Here is a 25,000-nt window from a genome sequence, read left to right as displayed (position 1 = left end):
TCTTCCTCTTCGGGTGGCAATGGATCGCTAGGCAGCAGTGGGGCCAGTGGCACATTTCAGAGCACCGGAACAGCGACAGCCAATAAGTTGATCATCAACAGTGCAAACCACCAGAGGGTACTCAACATAAATACCAGCAGCGGAACCAACCCTTCAATGGCAGCAGTCGTAGCCGGCACACTGGGTGGAACAATAAGGCGTATGCGCGATACTGGTAGCGTGGGAGGTAATACTGGCGAAGGAATACAGCTACAGATTCAGGGTCTGGCTACAACGCCTTCTGTCACCAATCCATCGGCTGTTGGGAACATAAACAACCGATCATTAATAGCTGATCAGCTGCAAATACAGAACATAGCCTCACCCGGCAGCGATCACTCGAATGCATCCTCCACGTCCCTGGCGAGTAACAGCAACGGAGGAGGAGGTGTTACAAATGTCGGCCTGAATGGTGGCAACAATGGTAGCAATATTATCTTCAACACCATGTCCGGCTTGAGCGCACTGCTTTCCAATAGTTCAGCTTCATCGATGGTATCCGGGGCCCCTACTCAATCAATTTCCCTTGGCAACGATGGAACCACAGCGGTAGTTGGTTTAAGCCCAGCGAGCAGCAACAGTAGCAATGGCGCCGGTGGTGGGCTAGCAGGTAGTGGCGGTGCAGCCGTCCTCGGCAGTGGCAGTAATAATAACACTAACTCAGCATTAATCGAAAGACTGACTTCATCTAGTAGCATAAACCTTACCAATAGTAGTAACCTACCGTCAACAAGCCCTGGGTTGCAGTTCACCATACCATCGCCGAAAACGCCACAGCAGCAGTCGCAATCTTCACAAGCCCATTTGCAAATACAATCACCTGCCAGCTCGATATCGCCACTTTCTAGTCCACCGCCACAGGTTACCATCCTACCGTCGCCGCAATCGCAGCAGCAGCAACAGTCACAGCAGCAAACACAACAGTCTCAAAACCACGCGCAAGTGACTACTGGATCCCAGCAACAACCAACTACGGTTAACTTGCAGGGACTCAACTTTACCAGTCTTCACGGTGCGATGGCGTCAATTCCAGGACTGCAAAACGTTCAGGTTGGTTGTTGTGGAAAAAAGGGTGATGGCAGGGAGAGAGATTTATTATTGTTCACTTTATACACCCTCAAACAGGTTCAAATTCCCGGACTTCCACAACCGATTTCGCTGGCTCTTTCGTCTACACCGTCAGGAACGACAACGGGTGTGTTAAATAACTCTGCGAACAACAGCGCAGGCCAGACGACTAGCCTACTTGTGTCCGTTCCCGTGACCAACACCACACAGGCTGCTGTAAACACCATCAACGCCGGTGCTAACAATACCATGTTGTCTGGTAACTCGCAAACGACACAAACGGTCGTTTTGACGAATCCACAAACAAGTGGCTCCAGTCTACTCACTCTACCCATTGGTAGGTTTTTGGCGTTTGAAGGAATGCGCTTGGCAAACTTTTTCATGTATTCCATCTTCGCTTAGCTCAATTTGTCACGTCCGGCATGAAGGGAATTGGTCAGCAAAGCATACGAACCGGTGGACCACTAACGGTGAATGCCGGTCAACCGGGTCAACAGATACAGCTACTGAACATCAGTCAACGGCCTAGGGCGGGCCAGCTACCGGTAACCGTAAGTGGTGCAGGGACATCGCCCATTATGACCAAGCAGCTGGCCGCTCGCGTTGCCCAACACCGCCAACAGCTGGCAACTGCTGGCGGGTCTACACTTAAAATATCAACACCCATTTCCGGTAGGTTAGCGATTACTAAATGATTCTCCAATATATACCGACATATTGTGTTTGTATGTTAAATGGTTTTATGATGGTTCCAACAGGTTCACATCACGGCGGCCAACTGAGTAATGCTCTTAATGTTGCTTCAAACACCACACCGAATCAGCTCGTCATGGCTACGAAGCAGCTACAACTGAAGATTCAACAACAGCAACATCATCATCAGTTGCAGCAACAGCAGCAACAACAGCAGCAAATTATAACCGGAGCCAGTAACCAATCAACGGCTGGCGGAAGTAATACCACTCAAATCCACATCCAACAACCCCAACAAATCCTAGCGCAACAGGTATCGCAGCAAGCGCAATCACAGGCCACTCAACAAATCAATATCATCAGCAATAGCGTGGTGACACCTCTTTCCCTGTCCAGTCCGGTTGCTGTAGCAACGACCAATACGCCGCAGCAAACACACCAGAACATTGGTTCGCTGGCAGCGCCAGTCGCGGCGGCATCTGCAGGCAAGCATAGAAAACGATCTGGAGCGGATCTTAATAAGTAGAAGTGAACGTTTTCAAGCAAACCTGCAGGAATGGACAACAGATATATGCTGGTGCCAGTGTGGTGTTAATCACAGGAGAAGCGAACACTGCTACTAATGTTACTATACTATCATTACTATCACACCTTCCTTTTTCTTATTCAATGTTATCATTAGCCGCCGTGACAGTGAACCATAACGTAACAGAAAGGTTTGAAAGTGTAGGTCTGTCCTTTTTTGGCCCGAAGGCTGACGCACAAAGTGTTTGGTAAAGCAACAAAGAACAGTTTTGCTTGAAGTTCTTGAAGTTAAAGTTATTCAAAATAACTATTCAATCCCGCTAATGTCGCCCGAAACGATTGTTAGAAGAGAGATGCTCCGGTAGGTTTTTTTAAAGTTGTGCTTCATTGACAGTCAACCGCGGTTTAAACCATTAGCCGGGAGAAACAAGTAGTGTGCGAACGGAAATGAGTTTTAAAGAGGTGTTCAGTAGTGTACAGCTACCGTATTGAGCAAACCATTCGATAGTACCTTTTGTTTTTTAAGATTTTTAGTTAATAAAAACTATGCGTACATGTATATGCACGACTCTGCGTACATAGTTTTGTGAGGAATTTGATCTGACTGGTTACATTTCCGTGGTTTTCTAATTGTTTTACCTAAAACCAAAGCCCTTAGCTTGAGTCCATGTTTTATATTTTTGTTTTCAAAATTACAAATTAGTAAATTTGTGTTAATCCGTGAAAACCGTGCGGACGCGAATTACGTTTGTCGTGGAAATGAAAAATTTAACTAAAACGAGCACATCATCATACGGTTTAGGTGCATAAAACAATAGTTCGTCAACAATAAAACCGTTCGTCGAGATTGAAAATTGGCAAGCTTTATGATGGAGAGCACAACATAAAAGGATGTTGAATGTTTTTTGGTTTGGCCGCCTTCAAACATTCAACTAGTCTGTTGGTAGAAATAGTAGAAACCTATGTCGAAGGTGGTTCGATTGTCCGCACGACGGTCCGACCAAGCCGCGGAAGCATTCGTCATGAAAGTGGAAAAGATTGCTACGTGTCTCTTATTAAAATATAGATCGCGCGATTAGGACATGCAGACATATAAATGTTGATATTACTAAATTAGGTACGAGTTAGTGTGGAATCTTACTAAGTGAAACCACCAGAACATGAAGTCCTTGCGTTGGAAGATAAAGCTGTTTCTTGCGAAACATGGCACCGTTCTTGTCATCTGGAGTAGGTGAGGCAGAGTAGACTAGGAGCCAATTGGAACACATTTTAGTTAGTGACTACTGTGGGCTGGAGAAGAAATCCACATCTACTGCAGTAAAAAAGAAAGACGCTCCCGTGTGCACCAGACGTATGTTTGCGTATAGCTTTAAAGACATTCTTTGGTTTCTGAAATTAATTGCAAAAATGTTTGCAAAACTCTATAAGGTGGCGGCGACTATCCGCTGCCAACCCGCGTCCCTTTCACCTAGCTTATGCGTTACGTCTCGAAAGATTCGTGGTATGTACAGCGTAGTAGAAGATCAGTTAGAGGGGAAGACTGAAAAGTTAGCAGCTGATTTACATTATTTTTCTGTAAATAAATTCTGAATTATCGCAGCGAGTTGTAGTATTCGTAGCTATTGGGGCAGAATGGTTCGTGAACCTTACCTTTGGTTGACCATCTATTTTCCGTTTTCTTTCGAATGTAAACGCTTATGAACAGCCTGGCTGAGTTCTTTCCACATCCGTGCGTTCTGTGGCAAAAATGGCGCGTTGGAAATGTTTGTTAGTCAGTCTTCGTGTTCCGATTTACAGTGTTGCAGGGCATGATAGATAACCGTTGCCCAAAAGTTGACCGGCCGCAACATAATTTGCAAACTAATTCTACCATCATCACACAACTCTCAACTAGAAAGTAGCGGAAACCGGCAAACTAGACCCTAAAGAATGCTTAACAAAGTGTGCTGGTTGTGAGGGATTGGCCAGAGTGGGTTGGAATGATAGAAAGAACTGGGTATAATTCGTCTCGTCTAGAACCAGGCTTCCAAAAGGTTGAAATAGCGTCGGAAATGAATAGCAACGCAAAGTGAAATGCAATGATGTAGGATAGGTAGGATGCCAAGCAGCAAGCTGATTGAACTAACGTATAGAGTAAGACAGAAATCGTATAAACTTTTGCCATTAGCAATGAGCAATGATATTGAATTAAACTCTGCTGCTGTAACGGTGCAACAACTTCGCCCTAGCCTCCAGCAGTACTCATTCTTTTTCGTCTACCGGTGGAAAGCCGGTGTGTATGTATATGGCCGTTACAAATGAATAAGAAACAGAGATCTAATGCTTGTGCTTTCTTCGTTCTAGCCTGATGATATCACAGAAGAAACAAGGCAATCGTACCCATTAAGCATTTGAAAGCAGCACCTTTATTGGCTCATGCAGTCTGTTTTTGCTGCATTTTCATGATCATCTTCTTGACGGAGCGTTCTCTTTGAGTGGCACTTTCGGTGCATTTTTTCAGCACCGCATGATCCATCGGTTGACCACCGGACTGCGTTACGAAGCTCAACTTACCAGCGCTGATCGTAATGGTAAGTATAGTACCGGCTAGTTTCTCCTCTTCAGCTGTCGGATCGACAATTGTGCGACTATAATGCGAGAAAAACAGAATGTAGATTACAAAAGACCGGTGATGCAGCAACGTTAGTGGAATGGTTACTTTGCTATCACTACGAATGAAGTAGTCACGGGGATGCATCGAACAGTCAGAGCGGATAGTGATGAGCGATCGACTTCGGTTTCCCCGGTGTCGCTGTTGTACACAATTTTTGGTAGTTTTACTAAAATGAAAAAAAATATGACTTCCGTCGCTACTCTCATCAGAATTAGTTGAATGTCTACCGGTATGTAGTGCAGCTACGAGCGCAGCTACAGCAGCATCGAAAACACAACCGTCATGATCTAAGCACACTAGATCGCAGTAAAGGACCCATACCAGCTTGCCCGGTTCGACGCAGAGCTGGGCAAGATCTATACAGCGCGCTTTCGAGAAGACATCCGCCAAGGATTGGCTATAAACCTGTGCCTCCTCGCTCGGCGGTCCGGGTCGATAGGAGGGCGATGAGACTGGCGATATTTCCACGTTCGGTATCAGATATCCCTGATTTGGTTCGACTGCCTTTGGTGCCGCCAGTTCGGCCTTGATACCGCACACCACCGTGGTGTTGCCGATCTTCGCGATCGCCGATCCATCCGCACTTTGAATTACCCCGAAACTGAATGCTGTAGGCCGCAGCTCCTCCAGCTCCCGCCCATCCGGCCGTATGTTATTTTCCAAGTAATCCTTATAGTACTTCACTGGATGAAGCAATCTGCAGAGAAGGGATGTGAAAGGTTGTACATTTGTACAGTAAAATACATGATTTCATCTTACTTAAACGTTTTTATGTCCATCGCGCACGTTTCGTTTGGTTTGTTTACAGCGTTGGTCGATTCATCTAGCCGTTCATCGATTTGCTGCAGGGGCGGAATGTTACCCTTCGTCCTCATCTTTCCTCTTCGACGGACAATCAGAGGTCCTGTGAAAAAGAGCACCACATCGACTAGACCAAGACGCAAATAATGGACTTTTACCGGATTTTTCTCTTTGGTCAACACCTCTCGCTCTGACTCAGGCTGTGCACCCGGATCTCGTGACGTCATTTTTGGTCGCTACACGAACCTGAATGGGGTTCGACCTAACCGCCAGCTGTTCTCCATTTTTTTTTTCATTTTACCGCGGTTTGAAAAAGGAAGCGCCCAACGACGCGCTCTCGCTCAAAATCAAAAATCCCGGTGGCGTCAAAATTCGTTTGTCCGTTTGAAACTCGTGTTCGTGTTGTAAATTGTGCGTGTTTTGTGCAGTACACGAAATGATTGTCGTACCCCATACGTAGACGCTTTTAGTAAAGCTAACGAAATGTCTCATTAACCCTCCTCCTCGGCACGGTACGCGGCACCCCCAGCAAACTCTTTCCAAAAATCATCAGGGCTACACAAGCAGCTTAGTAACCCTCGCCATTCTTTACTTTCCTTCGCGAGATATTCTTGCCGAAAGAAGTTAATAAAGCGCTGCTGGAGTTTGGCCCGCACCCATACGCCCGAAGATCATCGACACGCACACGCACGTCTTGAGCGGACGGTTAAAGATCATCACGATTTACGCACGCCGCCGTTGTTTGCGCTGCGTCAGTAGTCTTTTGAGGGCTAAAAACCTCGTTTCAGGCTTCACTAATAATCCTAGTTGCCTACGTTGTGTAACTTGCAAAGCGAACCGATCCAATTGCTAACAAACATGGCGTCCTTCCGTGTGCATGAAGATCTGGAGAAAGAGAACCGAGGCGTGGGCCCCATGGCTGGCAAGAAAGCGGGCGGTACGGTGTTCGGCGCTGCCGGCAAAAATCAGCTGCAGCCGCAGCGCACAATGTTGAACGTACTCAACACGAACATCCCTCATGCGGATAAAACGGTAGGTTTCCTAGACTGCGACCTTGAGAATCGTCACTAACACACACTCCGTTCTTCCCCTCGCCGCAGATAAAGGATGCTAAGAATCTGCGGGCTACGGGTGGTGCCGCACTGATGCCGAAGGTCGGAAAGGCGGACGAAAATGCATGTATCCCAAGAGCGGGTTTGCCGGCTAAAGCCGTTCAAAAGGCAACCAGCAACGTCACGGAAGCGTTCAAGGGATTCCAGGTGTACGACGAATCCAAGGAAAATCTTGCCGCCGCCGCCTGTCTTCTCCCAAAGGAGGAAACCCTGCACGAGAAACGGTAGGTGATCGTGTCTTGCCTTGCGGTTGTTTGCATTTGTTTCAACTTGACTATTTCTTATGGTTGTCCGCGGCTCCAGGGAACCTCTGCAAGAGATTAAAAATGTGCAGTTACTGGAGACGCCCATGTCCGTGGGCGATAGCTACTCGCCCATGTCGGTCGATAAATCGGCCATGATCGTCGTTGACGAAGGTCACATACCGAAAAATGATCGCGAGCGTTTCTACGAGGTAGAAGAGTATCAGGAAGACATTCTGCTCTACCTGAAGGAGGCGGAAAGGCGTAACCGCCCGAAACCGAACTATATGATGAAGCAGACGGATATTAACCACTCGATGCGCACCATTCTGGTCGACTGGTTGGTCGAAGTGAGTGAAGAATATAAGTTGCACGGCGAAACGCTGGCACTGGCAGTGTCGTACATCGATCGGTTTTTGAGCTTCATGTCGGTGGTTCGAGCCAAGCTACAGTTGGTCGGCACAGCTGCCATGTTCATCGCAGCGTAAGTATTGTAATTTGCAATCCATTTTTTATGTTCTTCGTGTTTTCAAAGCAATCCCTCTTCCCTTTCTCAATATTTTCTCGACAGTAAATACGAAGAAATTTTCCCACCGGATGTAAGCGAATTTGTGTACATCACCGACGATACCTACACGAAGAACCAGGTGCTGCGTATGGAGCAACTGATTCTTAAAGTTCTGTCGTTCGACTTGACCGTGCCCACATCGTTGGTGTTCACTAATTTGTACTGCGTGATGAACGATGTGCCGGATAAGGTCAAATATTTGACTATGGTAAGTACAAAGAAAGAGAGATCCTATAATCGCTACAGCAAGAAAGGCTACCAAATTTTATCCATTTGCTTCGCTCCACAGTACCTCTGCGAGCTGTCAATGCTCGAGGCCGATCCCTATCTAACATACGTACCATCGAAGATAGCAGCCGGTGCGCTTGCCTTAGCCCGACGCATCCTCGATCTTCCGATGTGGTCAAAAATGCTCGAAAACAACACCGGTTACAAGCTGCCGAGTTTGAAGGACATTGTTCTGGATCTTAACAAAACACACACCCTAGCGGCCACGATGGCACAACAGGCCATTCAGGAAAAGTACAAATCCATCAAGTAAGTAGTGTCTTCCACAAAATACACAAAACCATCTAATCCCGAGCCGGTGATCGCCAATGTTGACATTGTTCTTTCTAATGATTGCTTAGATTCAAGGATGTCGCCTCCCTGCCGGTCACCAAGCTCACCGAAGAGACGTTCGACAGCATTTGCGAAACATTGACAAGAGCTGCTACCTCATCGTCGCAGCAGGCACAACCGCAACAGCTTCTAACCTCGACCAGTGATCAGGAGAATGGCCGAGCACAGAAAAGCCTTCTCATTGCCTAACGGTCCCCGGACGGCAACCGCATTAATTTTGTTTTGTTAGGAAAAATATGTGTCTGGTTTTTTTTTTATTTAATCATGTTTGTCAAGATCCCTTTTGGATCCTCCTTAACTGTAACTCCCACTGAAAACCCCGCGTCACAGCAGAATCTCGTTGTACGCACGAGGAAAGCTTTTTGAGAAGATTTTTTTGTGACTTCATGTTTTACTGTAAGACGCTGTATTACTAGGCATTTTTCTGTACTACTTTTGCGAAATCTAATTTATTTGTTAGCTTTGTCTTGAGAAGTCTGTTTCTCTGTGGAAAACCTTACGATCGCTCTCCGGCGGAACATAACTAGCTTCAAGTAGAGAAGGCCACGACACAATGCTTTGCCATGGTCAGGATCATCGCAAGGCACAGTATGCTGGTTTATCGCAAATTTGACTAAATCCTGAGGAAAACTCAATCCATCAGGAAGTTCACTGCTTCGTCGAAAAACGGCAATGCTAGAGTAGAATATTAACTAAGAAAAAAGTGAAACAGACTACAGTCGGTAATTTCGGCTCGTCAAACCGAAGTCTGTAAGCGGTACGGAAAAGACTAAACAATAAGACACGACTTTATAGGAAAATAGCAGCCCTTTTTGTTACTTACTCCTTGATGCATGATGGAAATAAATGACTCAAAGAAGCCGAAAGAAAACAGAAAACAGCTGGCTCCGGCACCATATTTGTACTTTACATGAATTGCGATAGAGAGTGTCCTATAAGTGGCGCCACCTTAGCCGTTAGATTTTTTAACAAGTCTTGTTCCACCGTGGGCGATGATGACCCCAATCTGTTTTACAGGCAGTCGTGTGTTGATTAGTCGCCCCATGATGGGCACGCAAACCACTTGTTGCGCGCGATGTTTGGGAAGAAGGATTAGGAAGAAGAAGCGAACAGACAGCTGCGGCAGTGCGTGCGTGTGCGTGACAAACGAGGAACTGGTTTTTGTTGTGCGAATTTCGGGGCTTGTTAAAACCACATCCGACGAGGAAAAGATCCCGTTACGCATTTTGTTTATCGACGGTTTACCGGCTATCGGAGTGAAAGAAGTTTTTCAAGTTCTACGCACACACACACACGCTCGTACGTAAGAACACGCCACAGATGCAGCTGGGGATGGGCTGCAGCAGAGGAATTCCGCCGTGTTGGCATGTGTAAAGGGCTTCTTACTGTCGATTCTCGTGCGTTCCAGCTAACACAACACCCCCAGGGAGTCACTGTTGTCACCAGGAACTCGTGAAACTAGGTAAGCCAAGGGGCATTGATAGGAAGACAGGAGATTTATTACCGTTTGTTCTGGTCATCAGCAGGTAGTCACAGCTTCGAGAATGCGTCGCAATCTACGAGTGCTGCTGAAGTACGCGCTTGTATCGAGCGCGATTCTACTGTTCATCACGCTCCTACTCCGGTCCTTCAGTGAGAACTCGCAAAGCAACTTCCTGTTCGCACCAGAATCACTGGTAAAACAACGACACGAGCACCAGCAGGCGCAACATGCAAAGGAAGGATCGTTCTTCAACGAGCCGGCCAAGAACGTACACGGGAAGCAGATCGATTGGCACAACTATGAACAGATCCATCAGGAGGCAAAGCGAACGGGCATCGGTGAGCAGGGTAAGGCCGGTCGGCTGAACGAGAAAGAGGCCGAGATGAAGGACAAACTTTTCAAGAAGAACGGCTTCAACGCCGTGCTCAGCGACTTGATTTCGCTCAATCGCTCTTTACCCGACATTCGGCATCGAGGGTGCCGGAAGAAGAAGTATCTGAGCGAACTACCGACTGTCAGCGTGGTCGTGCCGTTCTACAACGAACACTGGAGCACCCTGCTGCGGACGGCCTCTAGTGTACTGCTGCGTTCTCCGCCGGAACTTATCGCAGAGGTAATCCTGGTGGATGACTGTAGCACGAAGGACTTCCTTAAGGGCCAGCTCGAGCTGTACGTGGGCGAGAATATGCCGAAAGTGAAGATAGTACGTCTGCCAGAACGTTCCGGGTTGATAGCGGCACGGCTTGCCGGTGCAAAGGTGGCCACCGCGGATGTACTGATCTTTCTTGATTCGCACACGGAAGCGAATGTGAACTGGCTACCACCGCTGCTCGATCCGATTGCCGCCGATTACCGGACTTGCGTCTGTCCTTTCATCGATGTGATCGACTGGGATACGTTCGAGTATCGGGCACAGGACGAAGGCGCACGTGGTGCATTCGATTGGAAGTTCTTCTACAAACGCTTGCCGCTTCTACCGAAGGATTTAGCGAATCCAACAGAACCGTTTGAAAGCCCCGTCATGGCCGGTGGTCTGTTCGCGATCAGTGCCAAGTTTTTCTGGGAAATCGGTGGCTACGACGAGGGACTGGACATATGGGGCGGTGAGCAGTATGAGCTGAGCTTCAAGATATGGCAATGCGGCGGCAAGATGTACGATGCACCCTGTTCGCGCGTTGGACACATATATCGTGGGTATGCTCCGTTCGGGAATCCGCGGAAGAAGGATTTCCTCACGCGGAACTACAAACGCGTGGCCGAGGTATGGATGGACGAGTACAAGGAGTATCTGTACATGCGGGATCGCAAGAAGTACGACAACACGGACGTTGGCGACATTTCGAAGCAGCTAGCCATCCGGGAGAAGCTGCAGTGCAAACCATTCAAGTGGTTCATGACGCACGTAGCGTTCGATTTGATGGAAAAGTACCCACCGATAGAGCCGCCGGATTTTGCGAACGGTGCTATCCAGAGCGCGGCCAGACCGGCGCTATGCGTCGACACGTTGAACCATGGCGAGAAGCAAACGATTGGTCTGTACTCTTGTGCGGAGGATAAGCGGCAACCGCAACCGAACCAGTTCTTCCAGCTTTCCTGGCACCGGGACTTGCGGATCAAATTTGGTGAGCTGTGCTGGGACGTGTCGGAGAGTGTTCCTAACGCAAAAATCCTCCTGTATCACTGTCACGGTGGCCAGGGTAATCAGCTTTGGCGATACGATCCCGATAGCCAGATGCTGAAGCAGGGCAAAAACAATCGCTGTCTCGATATGGATCCGAGCCTCGGCGACGGGCGTCAGGTGTTTGTGAATCCGTGCAATCTTACGAATCCCCATCAGAGGTGGCACTGGGGTTTCGTCAATGCAACCTCCATCAAACAGTGGGAAACGTATGGTGCCAAGATGATTGACTGAAGGCAAGCGCAATCGAAGTAAGCAAAGGCCGGTTGAACGACTTTGTGATGTTTCGTGCGTACGCGCGGTTGCGACTGGCGGTTACCGACAATAACATTTTGCTCAAAATTAAACGAAGAAACGATTCCATTCGGAACGGGTGCCATCGCTGGATCAATATGTTTCATTATTGCAATAACTCGACCATTCGCTCGACTCGCCTGCTTAGGTATCATGCAAAGCAACGAACAAATCTCCGCACTCAACGGTGAAGAGGGTGCAGAAAGCAATCGAAAGCAATCAACAGATAAGGGGCTACTGCGACACACTACTTTGTGAGAGCTGAAAAGCACAACGTTTATTAGGGTAACAACGACGCAAGAGCAGAAGACTAGGCAATATTATAACGATTTCACCCCAACACATAAAACCACTGGGTGTCGGAAAGTATTAAGTACAATCACTTGCGGTAACGACAGCCCCACTAAGTTCGTTCCGATTTGTCACTGAGTTTTGAAAGAAATCCATAGTGGTGGTCCCCACGGTATTGTCACTATGATGCGTCGTGGGGCGGTTTTGAGTCCTCTGGCGTCGGTTGGTTTAGAAAGGAAAGCAAATCGTCGTTATGCTTGATGTAGCACAGAAAGACATTATACAGCATCGTAATGGCGTTAATGTACAGCACACGGTACTTGGGACCGAGCAGGTAGAAATTGATGAACTGCGTTGGCGGCCACACCAGCCAATCGGCAGCATAGATGGTCCAGTACTTCTGACGCACCTCCGTAGTACAGCTTTGGACGGAGGCCCCCTCTAGCAGGCCGGCACTGTACATGTATGTTATGATAAAGATGGGAGAGATGATGAACTGATCGATACCAATCTTCTTGAATACTGTTCGAATCGATGCGCCGGGCAGGAAAGCGTCAACCCATTTGTACAGATAGTGGTGCAAGGGTCCTTGTGAAAGTCCCACCAAGGTCATATTAACTGTGGCGAAATGATGGCAAACATTAGAAAAGGTATCCACAGCATTTGCAGCAGGCATTGCTACTCACACAGTCGTCGCCGGTCATAGCTGTCCGTGGATGGTAGGTGATCACGACGTCGTTCAATTTCCTGTGCCGCCACATCTCCGATGAGCATTAGCACACCCGAGCTGACCGTGTTTGTCACCAGCAGATATCGACCGAACAGCTGATTCCATATACGCTTTACCGTTGGAGGCTTCGGTGGAGCAGGAGCGGGCTTACAAAACGGCCTAACCGGAACTGGGTAGCAGCGCCAGCTTCCGTGGAGTAACGCCCGGAGCACGACTTCACGAGAGAACATAGTGGCAGAACGTCCACGACCACGACCCGCGCTAGTCTACTCACGAATTATCATCGTGATCACCACCCGTGGTTTTTCCCGCCCGCTAAAAGGTTCTTTTGTTACTAAAAGGTAAACATAGATTGCGTAAGATGTGTAAAGTGAGGGAAACTGCGGGAAAGGCGTTGTTGGCGCGCTCTTTTTCACCTGGCTTTAGGTACTTAAAAGGGTTGAGCCAAATAAAAGGTTAGGCCTTTGTATTTTAAAAATTGGAGTTTTTGTAATTTTGGATAATGTTACTGTGTAGAACAGTAGAACAGTAGAAGCTGGGTTAATATCCCGGTGCGTCCCGTGGTGGGAATTGTTTGACCACGAAATTGCCCACGAAATCGATTTAGTAATTCGGTGGCATTACTAAACTGCCGGAACTAGCAATGCCGGAGATGGCCGGATCTTTTTTTTAAAACAGTTTGGTCTGTGTAAAAGCTCGCCAGTGGAGGCGCGTGGTTCGCATATTTAAGCGAGCATCTTGCGTTTTTAACACTACACCACGCGGCAGCATTGGTACCTATACTTTGAAAAGGGTAAAACAACAACCACCCCTTCATGGAGCAAAGACAATCATTCGCTCTCTTTAATCTGTCTCTCGGAGTCGCAAACAGCTCGCAGCATCTCCTGATCTCCCGCGGTGATCGGCGGTAGTGCGTACACGCGTGCGTATTCAGTTTCAGATTCTTTGTCCAGATTGGAACCGCCGTATTGCCAATCGATCATCATGGCAAAGACAAACTTGGCCGAGTAACGATTTTAACAACAAACCATGAATCGCAAAATTGGTCCGCGTAAAGTGGGCCATTGGCGTCGTGTGTAGCGTCGTGTTGGTGCATACAATCCGGTTAACCTTGAGCATATTCACGCTGCGAACTAAAGTTAAAGCCGATCGTGGCTCGCTGCCAAAGGTAGTGAAACGGTTGAACAGTTGTACGAAGCGATTGCATCCACCCGAATGCACGTGCTATTGGCGTCGGGGTACCGGGCAACGAAAAGTAAACTTGGTGCTTCACAATCAAGACGGTGTGAGAGTCGGTGGACTTTCAGTGGTTTGATATCGAAATTCCTGATAAGATAAGAAAATCCAATGGACCCGCCGAGTCGGGTTTGGGCTCGCCGAGGTGCAATTCTCGGGCTAGCTTAGGGTACCTGCCAGCAGCACCAACCAGCACCACAATGTGTGTTAGTCTCGTTATCTTTGGCAAAACGATACCATACCCGCCGTTCGGGGTAAGGTGACTGATGAGTACTAGGCCGCGGCTACTACTATTCCACCATTCTGTACAGGGCGGTACTACAGTTCTGCAGCAGCGTGAATCCTGCGGGTTGTGTGTGCCAACGAAGAAAACGAAAGTAAAAAATAGAGGATCGTGAAGGTGAAAGCGAAAGTGGCACGTGTGCGTAATCGATCGAAACCGATCGATCTGTTTCATCTTAAAATGCTTCCCGTTCGAAAGAAGCAATGTGTTTTCATGGCTGTGCTACTGTTGGCGGTGTGTTGCGGCATCGTTTTAGCCGGAGACGAGAACGACAATAAGGTAAACGACGAACCCCCTCTCGTTTCATTTCGGCTCGGAGGTCATGCTGGCCTTAGGTGGTTTGCTTTCTGGAAGTGGAAGCCAAGAGCATTGTTGCGTCTGTAAATACGGCGGCATATGCTTGATCATTCTAAGCAGACCGTTTGGGGATTGAAACCACGTACGAAGGTCGCGAGTGCTGCGTAATTCGTTTGGCAAAGGTGTGAAGCAACATCCAGAAAGAGTAACTATAGGATCCGATGCGGATCGAAACGGACCTGCTATCAGCTATCACATTCACATTTTGTAAGCACAACCCTCCTTGGGTTTCACCACACACGGTTATCTTATCGACAGTTGGATCCATCCTGTTCGTTTACCGATCTCGATAACGAGACACCGGCCGAACTCGTTGCTAAAAGTTTGGAAGCAAAAAGTCGCAGCTTAACTGAACTGGTCAAAATGATAAAACAAACTACATCAAGCCATGACCGAACCATGCCCTTTAGCGATATCTGAAGCAACCATATTTGTAATTTAATTCCGATCCAAAGGGAGCCCCTAGAGACTAATGAAAGTCGGCTTCAAGATCAAGTCATGGGGGCCTAAGCTGGGAATACGCTTTTGGCTGCAGGTGTTCGGAGATACATCACGATTTAACAATTCTGCGTCACAACGCACTGATGCAAGATGATTAATGACTAGGAAATCGATTTATATACGCATTCCATGGAACTGCACCGCTCATCGCTACTTGAGATGGTGACAATGGCAAATGATTCATCGTGCCATTATAAAAGATAAGCAAAAGCAATGACTCATTTGCTGTTACTGAGAATCAATCTAATGCAGAACATGTGGGAAATGGGAGCGTCAAAAAAAATTAGCACTATTCTATCAAAGAGCTAGAAAAACTTTGTATGAAGCGCTACAGATTCTGGATATCATTTACCCTCAAAACTAGCTTACAATAATAAGAAATGGTTTTGTCCACCCATCAACGATTAAAGTTGGTTGTTTCAGAAACCAAGATTTGGGGGAGCACCCCTGTAAATATGACTACTAACCCTTACCACCTAATCCTTAAAGCCACACACAACTGTACACTTCATTTTATCTAGCCTCAAATGATTGTAACTTTTCCAATTTTTCGTTCCATTTCCCTTGCATTCGGCAGCAATCCCCAACCACCTTGGCGACTGAGACGACAAATACTACATCTTCTCCTACAACGCCTGCTTGGATGCCTTACATGGTAGCCGGAGACACAAGCGCCAACACGTCCATTCTATGCAAAACGTGTACCTGTAGCAAGGACACAGCTACCTTCGATTGCACGGAGGTGAAGCTAAACTCGACAACGAGCTTCTCATCGGAAGCATGGCAATCACTGAATGCCACCGGGTTAATGGCGAAGACGATTATTATGAAATCCACCGGCTTGCAGCGTGTGATACGCTTCCCGGCGATGAATGTAACGCTGCTTGACCTAAGCTTCAACGATATCGACACGATCGAGAGCAAATGTTTCATCGATCTGGCACAACTGGAGGTGCTGGATTTGTCGCATAATCGACTCCGAACGGACACGCTCACACCGGACATTTTCGATGGTCACTACTCGCCGGAGTTTTTTGATCCTCTGGTAAAATTGCGCGAGTTGCGTCTCGGTTCGAATCAACTGCACTCCCTCAACCCGGACCTGTTCGAGCATTTGCCAGCACTGGAGGTGTTGAGCCTGGAGCTGAATACCTTCAAAGTGATCGATTCTCAGGCGGAAACTGCAATCAGTGGTATCGCTGCGCTCGTTAGTCTCGATTTGAGTTACATGGAGTTGGAGGATATCCCAACGTATCTGTTTCACACACCGCGTGGACTGCGCTATCTCAATTTGACTGGCAATCTCCTGAAGGAGGTACCGACGGCCCTCAGACGTGCGGAAGGACTTACCTGGCTAAGTCTAGATGAAAACCCAATAATGAGCATCGCGATGGGAAAGTAAGGCGACCGACGTGCGATGCGAGAAAGACTGTTAAATCCAAATAATACAACATTTCGTATTTCCCCTTTTGTTTCTAGCGAATTCCCCGTAATGAAAAACCTTACATACCTCAGCATGTCCTACATGCCGGTGTTGTCAGTAATAGGTCGTGGTGCGATGCGAGGTCTCGTGTCGCTCCAAGAGTTGCATCTGACCAATAATCCGCACCTGAGCATCCTTCATCAGGACGCGTTCGCACGGAATGACAACGACAATCCGGAGCGACTCGATTGGCCACCTGTTCGACGACTTTTCTTGCATAATAATGCGCTCAAGTACCTAGACGCACAGCTGCTCGTCCAGTGGGACTCGATGGAAGTGATCGACATTCGCGTCAATCCTTGGGCCTGTGACTGTACTAACCGATGGGTCGTATCAACGCTTCTACCAATCATCGAGCGAACTACACCAGCCATCCTTAATAACATTGTGTAAGTGGACAGGAACGCCATCCACTATCAGCCGGCCATGACCCCGTTTTTCTTTCCGCTTTCCATAGCTGCGATAGTCCTCCACAAATGCTAGGGGTCTCCATGGTCGATCTCGAACATCAGCACACAAAGTTGCGTTGCATCGACACTGCGGGCAACAACCCATCTAACGATGGTGCACTATTAATGGGTCTTCTGATCGGAGTGTTGGTAGCCATCCCGCTTACAGCCGCCATCTGGTGCATCTACAAGCGCGGTTGCTTTGGTCTATTCGCGCGCCCCGGTCCGGCCAACTACTCGCGGGCCTTCTACAGCCGAACGACGCTAAATGAGGAATTTTAGAATAATTCCAGGGGCGAATCGTTGCGATCGCTTCACCACACCTTCACCAAATACTTTGTGACACAGCTACTGTACTTGTTGCCATATAACTTACTAGCGTATTCTTAGAAGGATATGCAATGGGCTAGCAAAGCAGGGGGAGATTAATAATTAAGTTATGTAAACCACTCGTATCGCAATTCATTAAATAGATGTTTTCTCTTTTACATTTTCTTTCTTTTATTCTTTCCTTTGCGGATGCAAACGATTCTTAAATGGTTCCATCACACCAACCAACGCGCTAATCCAACCGCTATGGCCATTCTCCCTGTCGATGGATAGTGATATAGCGATAAGACAGGGACATTGTAATAATGTTCTGTGAGCGTGTCAGTAGCGCGTGAAGGTGGATTGAGGATTCCACGAACCGGACAGAATGGTGTCGCATTTGATGGTCTCGTTCGTTTCATAAAAACATGTCCCATTTTATTTTTGACAAGATTATTGTTTAGCCTCGATCTGTGTGTGTAGAACTACATTGTCCTTCCGTCAATCGTCACCGGCTGTTGCCTTCTCTTCTGCTTTGCCTCGCTGTACATTTCCCTTGCATAACTTTAAACAAATGTTTGCATATTCAACAAAAAAAGAATCGCGTTCATCTTTCATTGCCTTAATATGTACAGAAATCATTTTTGCGCCATTAGAAATACTTATTAATTAGAAATGTTAATGGGTACCAACGGTGATTTTTTAATCTGGCTAACTTATACACGTAGATATTTACTTATTTACATACGCTTAACTGCCTAATCTTCCACACAATAGCTTTACACGATTATACAAATTGGTGTTCAGATTAAAATTGGAATAAGGACTCTTAACACGAAAAATGTATCGTATCTCTCTGGGAATTGGCAGCTGCTGAAGGATAGAGGAACCCGACGAATTAACATAGTTTTTTCTCAATAGGAACACCCAACTAGTTGGCTATATTTAGCTAAACGTTCTCAGTTTCATCGGCTCCAACGCTCCGCGAACAAGCCTACTAAAAACACAAAAACCCGCAACGAAGATGATGATGCGTCGGATGTAAGGAAAAGACCGAAAAAGACCAACACCGTGAATCTGATACAATCTCCTATTCCCTCTCTTATTGCTATTGTCTCTTGCGACGATGAGTTAGTGTACATTTTTATGTATTTTTGTTTTTTTCTCCATCTATTTCGCCGCATTGCATTGGTGATGCTTAGGATTTTTTCCACATTATAAATTTTGCGTATTTAACCCTCGTCGTCTGTAAAAATTGAAAAACGAACGAATTCGCACTAGGTTAGCATACAACACTACAGAGGCACAAGATTGTCTCGCAAAGCCCCCTCCTCCCTTTGGAAGCAGGACATTTGTGTGTTTTTGTCTGCGTGATTGTACGGGTGGGCCTGTAAAAATTGGGTACGTCGATGTAGCGTTTTTTTGTCTGTTTTTTACTTCCCATTTAAAATGTCTTCTGCGTAAGTCGGTGAGTAATATACTCAAGCAGCGTATTTAGTAAAGATCCACTAGCAATTGGTAGGGAGTAGGCCTCCACTAAACTATAGCTCGCACAGCGAAACTTACGGGAAAAACAAATAGTGAAGCCCCCTAGAATACTCTTCAAACTACTGTTAGGAGAGCAGCAGTTCCGACACACCCGTAGGCCCAAGCTTGAAATATTTTTATTTTGTTTTAGCTCGCACAGCGAACCTTCTTATTAGCATCCAGAATTCAGTGAAAGAGCGGCAAAATAAATGATTCAAAGTAACCCTCTATAACACTGTATACTGTAACCTGTCGTTTCCTTTCTTTCCAGATGCCGTTGTAGTACTAAACGACGGCTTCGCTAAAATAGAACGCGGCGAGCAACAACTGAAAAAAGGAGTGACGATATTTGGCTTGTCTCTACAATACAATCAATTCTATACAGGCAAACTTTACTGGTTCACTGATTTGCTTCAAGTCCCCACGCCATTATACACTCTCACTTGTACGGAACGATAAATAACAGTTAGGAACCGCGTGCAAATATCGCGTTTTGGGCTAGCTCTATGTTACTTACAATATTTAGCTGCTTTGATTCTGCTCCACAGAAAAAATTACTTATTTAAAAAAAATGAAGCACATTTGCACTCAAAAAACTGAGTTATGCGAACAATGTCTTAAAAGCAATTGCAGCAGCATTTGCAGTAGTGTAGTAGTGGTAGTTCGCGCCCTGGCACTATTATTTATTTAGCTATTGCGCTAAGGAACTGTGTTAGGTTTTCAGACCTTCCTTCTGCTGGTACTGCCGCTGTTGAACTAGTACACTAGTAGATACAGTTGCTATAGCAGTTGAAAGGCTTTCAGTGTGAATTAAAAACATATTTATCTACGATACTTATTCCAAAAACTTTGTCATGTGAGCGCGATAGCATCAGCACACAGCATTAAGTTATTATTCCATTTTGATCCTGCTTCATTCTTCCTCCTTTGCTATTTCGTCCGTTGCTTATTTTCATTTGCTCGATTCCTATTATTTGTTCCATCGATTGTTCAACATAATCTGACGCAGAATACACTTTAACAGCGATATTTGTCCAGCGATGTTCATGAGACGGTAGCCAAAGATTGCACACTCCACTGTTGTTGTTCGAAAATGGATTCCTTGCAAACACCATAAAATAACCTTGTTGAATGTGTTTATAAATGTGAACAAAGGAAATTGTAAATTTTCCACGAGTAAGCACAATCTAAAACAAATTTACCTAAACATGCAGCCCAGGTCGGTTACCACACAACTTTCAAGAATTCATGCTGTGAATCTGGTAGACTTACAGAATGTTGATTAATGCAATGCTTATACACCCCATACCAGCTTTCAGAAACAATTTTTTTTGTTGCAAGTGGAATGCTTCTGGATGGAGCCCCGGAAAATATATTAAAGCGCACAGGGTAGTGAGCGGACGATATATTAAGGAATAAATTATTCATTCAAGCTCCTGAGTGTGAGTTATCTGGTAGAAGGTTGAATTAGGTGAATACCGTCTCAAAAGAATGATACAAAACCGAGTCAAAGTTCCGCGGTTTGACAGGTAGCAACAACAAGTGCACCCCAAGAGGGCCTTCACTTTGTTCCCGTGTAGGATTGTTAATCCGTTTCATGTGAATACAGCTTCTAGATTTTACTGTATTTGTCGTGGCTAGAATTCTAGGTTCTCCTTGCTTTAATCCATTGTCCCTATCATCTCTTTTTACTGTATCCTTATAAAGCTTCCTTTGGGCTTTTGCCACCGCCTATGCGCTATCTGGTATTCTGGTTTGCCTTTGACTTTGACTCGCTGTGTTTATAATTTACCTCCATTGAACTGAGTTACTATGAAAAGATCTACAGAAAAAAAAGGAAAAAAATGGAGCTATAAATAAACAGAACTATTGAAATAAATGAATCCTTATAATTACCTGATTCACGCCTATCGTGCTCACCTCTGCGGTGAATGTGTTGATCGGATGTCCGGTTTCGGTCCATTGTTTTGCATCAATTGACTGTCCGTCATCTCAATGGAGTACTGGTCGTCTTCTTCCTCATCGAGATCCTCCTCTTCATTTGCCCGCAACGGAACCGTTACCTCATCTATCAATCCTGCAAGAAAAGGGCGACAAAGTGCAATCCTAATGAACAAGTTCCACGACACGCACTGGACAGAGGCCAAGGACGAACTCTTACCTTGCCCTGGTTGGGCTGCATTATCGATAGCATCCGGAGAATGGAAGAACGATACTTGTTCGAATCGCTCGTTGGCATGCATTAGCAACTTTGTTATGATTTCCACGAAGGTGGGTCGCGCTGAAGGGCGATGATGCCAACAGCTGCGCATCAGTTCGTATAGTTTGTCAGGACAATTTTCCGGGCGCTCCATAACACCACCATCGATAACGTAGCGCAGAACCTGATCATTCGTTAGACCCTACGACAGTGGAATAACACAATTGAAGCATGTGAAAGGTGAGGCTACTTGGCACCGTACTTTGATCACACACGTACCTGATAGGGCTGCGAGGCAAGCGTTGCCATCTCCCATAGCACTACGCCGTAGCTAAACACGTCACTGCTGCTTGAAAATAAGCCATCCTTGAGACTTTCAGGTGCCATCCAACGTACCGGCAGGAAACCTTTCGTTCCCTTGCGATAATAGTCTGTCTCGTAGATATCGCGCGTCATGCCGAAATCACCAATCTTTACAGTAAGATCGTCAGCCACCATACAATTTCGGGCAGCAAGATCACGGTGAACGAACTTTTTCGCCGCCAAGTACGCCATTCCGTCCGCAATCTCGATCGCCATTTGGAAAATTTGCTTCAATGTCGGAGGCTGCGGCGATTGCTCCTCACCATTTTCATAATCTGGTCGGTGACGGCGGAGATAGCTCTTGAGGTCACCGTTCGCCATCAGCTCCATTATGACTAGCGTTGGTTGCCCGACCGAAACCACACCAAGCAACCGAACCACATGGTGAGTGTTGAACTCTTTCATGACCGTCGCCTCAATAAGAAAGCTCTCACGTTCGCGCTCGGTAGCACTCTCGTTAACCGTTTTAATTGCGCACGGAATGTTCGCATCGTTACCTAGTTTCGTCACAATGCCCTTGTACACCATCCCGAACGAGCCCTGGCCGAGTTCTTCCAGTTGAATGATGTGCTCCCTAGGTACTTCCCATTCGTCCACTTTGTAGGTGACTCCGGCATAGTCTGGGTTGACGTGCGCAAAAAGGCGCATATTTGACATCGGCATATATTTTTGTTTGGCGAAGTAGAAAGCGACGATGCCGAAAAACATCAAAATAAACACGAGTACGACGATAAGCAGCCATATCCACCATGGCGAATCTCCTTCGTGCTTCGGCAGAAAGATATACTTTTCCGCCGTATACGGACCATCGCCAGCCGTTGTCGTAGCCATAACACGCACACTATAGTTTCCCGCTTCCAGCTTGGTCAAGAGAAACATGCCCGATTTGTTGTAACCGTGCACCGTAATGCAACGTGTAATCGCTTGTACGGAGTCCAAATCGACACGTTGATACTTGATCGAATACGAAACGACTACACCGTTTGGTTTTGATGGACCAACCCATTTCACACCAATGACTCGTTGCGTACTGTTAGAGTTATCTGACAGTTCTAACGAGTTGAAGGGAACCAGGTCAGCATCCGTCCTACGAGGCGTGCGGAAAGATATGAGCTGCGGTGGACCACAGATAGTGCTCGGTTCATCGACCACTATCGTTCCAGGAATTTGGGTTGCATTTTCCCGACACGCAACGACATGGAACTGATACAGTGCCGAGTGCTTGAAGTTGTTCAGCGGAAAGCTAATTTCAGTCGTATTGACAGATTCCGTCAGCGTACGGTAGTATTCTTCACCAATCACTTTTTCATTGCTATACACCGTCGGCGTCTGTTGAGACACGTTGTCCGTGTTAATGGGAAACAGCACATGCGTATCGTTCTTCACCGATAAGTCATCTTCGTTTAGAATGTTGCGTCGCCTTCGAGAGGATGATTTGGTATTTCTGTAAAATGAGAAAACACATAAGCGAATTAGTAACAGAATATCGTCGAAGATGCATGCTGCAGCGATGGGTTCGTACTTTATGTATACATAGTTGTGCAACCAATCTTCGAATTGGATCGCATTCTCGATTTCCGCGGCATCTATTTTGGGCGGTCCATTAGCTGGACAGAAGGCCGCACAGTCTTCGATCGTGCAGCCCTGGCTGTTATCTCTGATCGGTGCGGGAGTCGTTCCGATCGGTGATTGAGGTGCTATATTTGGTTTCGGTGTTGTTTGTTCAATTTCTGCAACAACAAAATCAGCGAATGAATGAAAGAAGTGATATAGGAAAACGAAAGTCCATCCTTCAGTGATACCAACCATGATCGCAGTAATTTCGCTGATTAATCATATCGTTTTTCTCTTCATTCAGTGCCGCACTCACTCGATATTGCTTTAGCTGGCCGAACATTTTAATTGGTGGTTCCCACTTGATCACCTGCAAATCAGTAAGACATTAAGACAAACATGTAGTTGCGCAATCTTGTGGTCCTTTTATTCCTTCCATCGTTCGTTCACTTACCACCCGATTCGTATCCACATTCACAGTTACTGTTAAGCTTCGGACCATTCTTGGCTCCCCAGGTGCGGTGCGGAAGTAGGTAATATCCGACTGGCCACCCTTATTTTCCGATGATAGAGTGTAAGTCGTAACATAGTACGCGTACTGGGTATACGGTGTCAGGCGCGTCAGCAAGTGACTGTTCTGACCCTTCTCCTGCCAGTTGGGTATGTCATCTACACGCCAGCCGACAGAGTTACACGCATCGCGCCCCTCATAGATTGTTACATTCTTTGTAGGTGCCTCGATGTAATATACGACATAGCCGAGTAGCTGACGTATGTCGTACAGTTCCTTGAATGGATCCCAATTAATAATGGCAGTATCAAGGGAGAGTTTCGTGACTCTCGTGCCAAGTTTAACGATTTCGCACGGCACACGGTCTCCGTTACTTCGTCCTAATTGGTCTTCATTCTCGATGGTCACCGATGGCCCGAAGCCGGACTTCAGCGAGGTTATTTTTTTAACGCAGAGCATTGGATTGCCATTAAATAATACGTTGCCCTTCCTTATCGTTACATTTTGGCTCCACAACTCTTGCAGGTTCTGATTGTCGTGCACACTCAATGATAGACTACTAGAGAATCGAAAGAAATACATGGATTACAGTTACGATGGATGTCAGGATGTCAACTACGCTCCACGGTCGATACTTACTTGCCAGTCAACGAGTTACCGTGAATGACTTTGAGTTCACGGAAGAAACTGAGCGAAATTATAGAATAGGAACGAACAATGCTTAGGTAGCCGTCGATTTCTTCGATATTTTTAAGTGTTTCTTCCAGCCTTTGCACCACATTTTCTGTTGACAAGAAATAAAGCGGAGGGATGTTCTCCAATTAGTATCATTAACATCGAATTCCAAGTTATCTAGAAAGCTAAAGCTACCTCCGCCATACTGTCGCAAACGAATAGAGAGCGATCCTTTGATGATGGTACACTTTTCTAGTTGATCTAGGTGCGATATGCTTTCAACCACCATGCTTGGGCACTCGACGCGGCATTTCTTTCCACAGCTCACACATTGCTTCTGCTTGGTCGTTGTGTTATACTGTGCCATGTAATCCTTCGGACAATCTAACAGACAAACACCTTCGTGCGGTATGTACGGATACGGTTCGGTCGATTCGGGTTCGGTCACTCTTTGGAGCGGTTTGAACAAAGCGTAACATTGAGCTTCCGTCACACATCGAGTATCACTGAAGAGAAACATATTTGGCGGACACTTGTCCACACACCGTATGCGACCCTGATCGTCCAAATAGTTGTAATTAGCGCACACTGTGCACTCGTTCCCGTATACTCCGGTGCAACCACCAATGCAGAATCGGCTGCAACATTCGCCATCATCTGTGCACGATTTTGCCAGGCACTTTTCAGGACACTCTGTAACGATAAAAAACATTTAAAATTAGCCATAACGTCACCATCTTTTTTTTTTTTTGAT

General features: G+C 46.4%; 7 protein-coding genes across 11 annotated transcripts in view; 4 read left to right on the top strand and 3 right to left on the bottom strand.

Moving 5' to 3' along the window:
- Positions 1 to 4,623, top strand: part of LOC125956209 (uncharacterized) — a 9,802-nt gene extending 5,179 nt beyond the window's left edge. The window contains exons 5-8 of the mRNA XM_049687851.1: positions 1 to 1,089; positions 1,165 to 1,444; positions 1,510 to 1,779; positions 1,866 to 4,623. The exon at positions 1 to 1,089 is cut by the window's left edge and continues 2,937 nt beyond it. Coding sequence (XP_049543808.1) covers positions 1 to 1,089; positions 1,165 to 1,444; positions 1,510 to 1,779; positions 1,866 to 2,326 — 2,100 coding nt within the window. The 3' untranslated portion in view covers positions 2,327 to 4,623. The remainder of the gene's footprint in view (positions 1,090 to 1,164; positions 1,445 to 1,509; positions 1,780 to 1,865) is intronic.
- A 15-nt stretch (positions 4,624 to 4,638) lies between these two features.
- On the bottom strand, positions 4,639 to 5,853 carry LOC125956213 (exosome complex component RRP43-like). Its single transcript, XM_049687863.1, has 4 exons — positions 5,738 to 5,853; positions 5,206 to 5,675; positions 5,024 to 5,144; positions 4,639 to 4,952 (listed from the first exon to the last, which is right to left on the bottom strand). The coding sequence occupies exons 1-4, from the start codon at positions 5,851 to 5,853 to the stop codon at positions 4,739 to 4,741; spliced, it is 921 nt and encodes a 306-aa protein (XP_049543820.1). The 3' UTR covers positions 4,639 to 4,738.
- A 204-nt stretch (positions 5,854 to 6,057) lies between these two features.
- On the top strand, positions 6,058 to 9,204 carry LOC125953562 (G2/mitotic-specific cyclin-A). The gene is made up of 6 exons (XM_049683205.1): positions 6,058 to 6,811; positions 6,880 to 7,115; positions 7,195 to 7,617; positions 7,705 to 7,909; positions 7,991 to 8,238; positions 8,331 to 9,204. The coding sequence occupies exons 1-6, from the start codon at positions 6,638 to 6,640 to the stop codon at positions 8,509 to 8,511; spliced, it is 1,467 nt and encodes a 488-aa protein (XP_049539162.1). The 5' UTR covers positions 6,058 to 6,637; the 3' UTR covers positions 8,512 to 9,204.
- Positions 9,205 to 9,485: 281 nt separating this feature from the next.
- LOC125953559 (N-acetylgalactosaminyltransferase 6-like) lies at positions 9,486 to 11,929 on the top strand. 2 transcript variants are annotated; one of them, XM_049683201.1, is made up of 2 exons: positions 9,486 to 9,784; positions 9,849 to 11,929. In XM_049683201.1, exon 2 carries the CDS (start codon positions 9,867 to 9,869, stop codon positions 11,715 to 11,717), a length of 1,851 nt encoding a protein of 616 aa, XP_049539158.1. In that variant the 5' UTR covers positions 9,486 to 9,784; positions 9,849 to 9,866; the 3' UTR covers positions 11,718 to 11,929. The 2 variants fall into 2 exon arrangements, with proteins under 2 accessions (XP_049539158.1, XP_049539157.1); XM_049683200.1 differs by having other exon boundaries at positions 9,846 to 11,929.
- A 320-nt stretch (positions 11,930 to 12,249) lies between these two features.
- LOC125953570 (mpv17-like protein 2) lies at positions 12,250 to 13,153 on the bottom strand. Its single transcript, XM_049683215.1, has 2 exons — positions 12,755 to 13,153; positions 12,250 to 12,686 (listed from the first exon to the last, which is right to left on the bottom strand). The coding sequence occupies exons 1-2, from the start codon at positions 13,026 to 13,028 to the stop codon at positions 12,250 to 12,252; spliced, it is 711 nt and encodes a 236-aa protein (XP_049539172.1). The 5' UTR covers positions 13,029 to 13,153.
- A 539-nt stretch (positions 13,154 to 13,692) lies between these two features.
- Positions 13,693 to 17,597, top strand: LOC125953561 (leucine-rich repeat neuronal protein 2-like). The gene is made up of 4 exons (XM_049683204.1): positions 13,693 to 14,596; positions 15,753 to 16,573; positions 16,655 to 17,047; positions 17,116 to 17,597. Exons 1-4 carry the CDS (start codon positions 14,498 to 14,500, stop codon positions 17,387 to 17,389), a joined length of 1,587 nt encoding a protein of 528 aa, XP_049539161.1. The 5' UTR covers positions 13,693 to 14,497; the 3' UTR covers positions 17,390 to 17,597.
- Positions 17,598 to 17,828: 231 nt separating this feature from the next.
- LOC125953549 (insulin-like receptor) overlaps positions 17,829 to 25,000 on the bottom strand; it is a 29,734-nt gene continuing 22,562 nt past the window's right edge. For all 4 annotated transcript variants that reach the window (XM_049683183.1, XM_049683182.1, XM_049683181.1 and 1 more), the window contains 9 exons: positions 24,442 to 24,939; positions 24,211 to 24,355; positions 23,515 to 24,130; positions 23,313 to 23,430; positions 23,029 to 23,236; positions 21,423 to 22,950; positions 21,105 to 21,345; positions 20,840 to 21,020; positions 17,829 to 20,765 (listed from right to left, as the gene is read on the bottom strand). In XM_049683183.1, the coding sequence (XP_049539140.1) occupies positions 20,860 to 21,020; positions 21,105 to 21,345; positions 21,423 to 22,950; positions 23,029 to 23,236; positions 23,313 to 23,430; positions 23,515 to 24,130; positions 24,211 to 24,355; positions 24,442 to 24,939 (3,515 nt within the window). In that variant the 3' untranslated portion in view covers positions 17,829 to 20,765; positions 20,840 to 20,859. The remainder of the gene's footprint in view (positions 20,766 to 20,839; positions 21,021 to 21,104; positions 21,346 to 21,422; positions 22,951 to 23,028; positions 23,237 to 23,312; positions 23,431 to 23,514; positions 24,131 to 24,210; positions 24,356 to 24,441; positions 24,940 to 25,000) is intronic.

This window comes from Anopheles darlingi, chromosome 3, assembly GCF_943734745.1.
Source record: "Anopheles darlingi chromosome 3, idAnoDarlMG_H_01, whole genome shotgun sequence".
NCBI lineage: Eukaryota > Metazoa > Arthropoda > Insecta > Diptera > Culicidae > Anopheles > Anopheles darlingi.
Note: the sequence above shows the minus strand (reverse complement) of the source record. Positions and strands in the feature narration are given on the sequence as shown.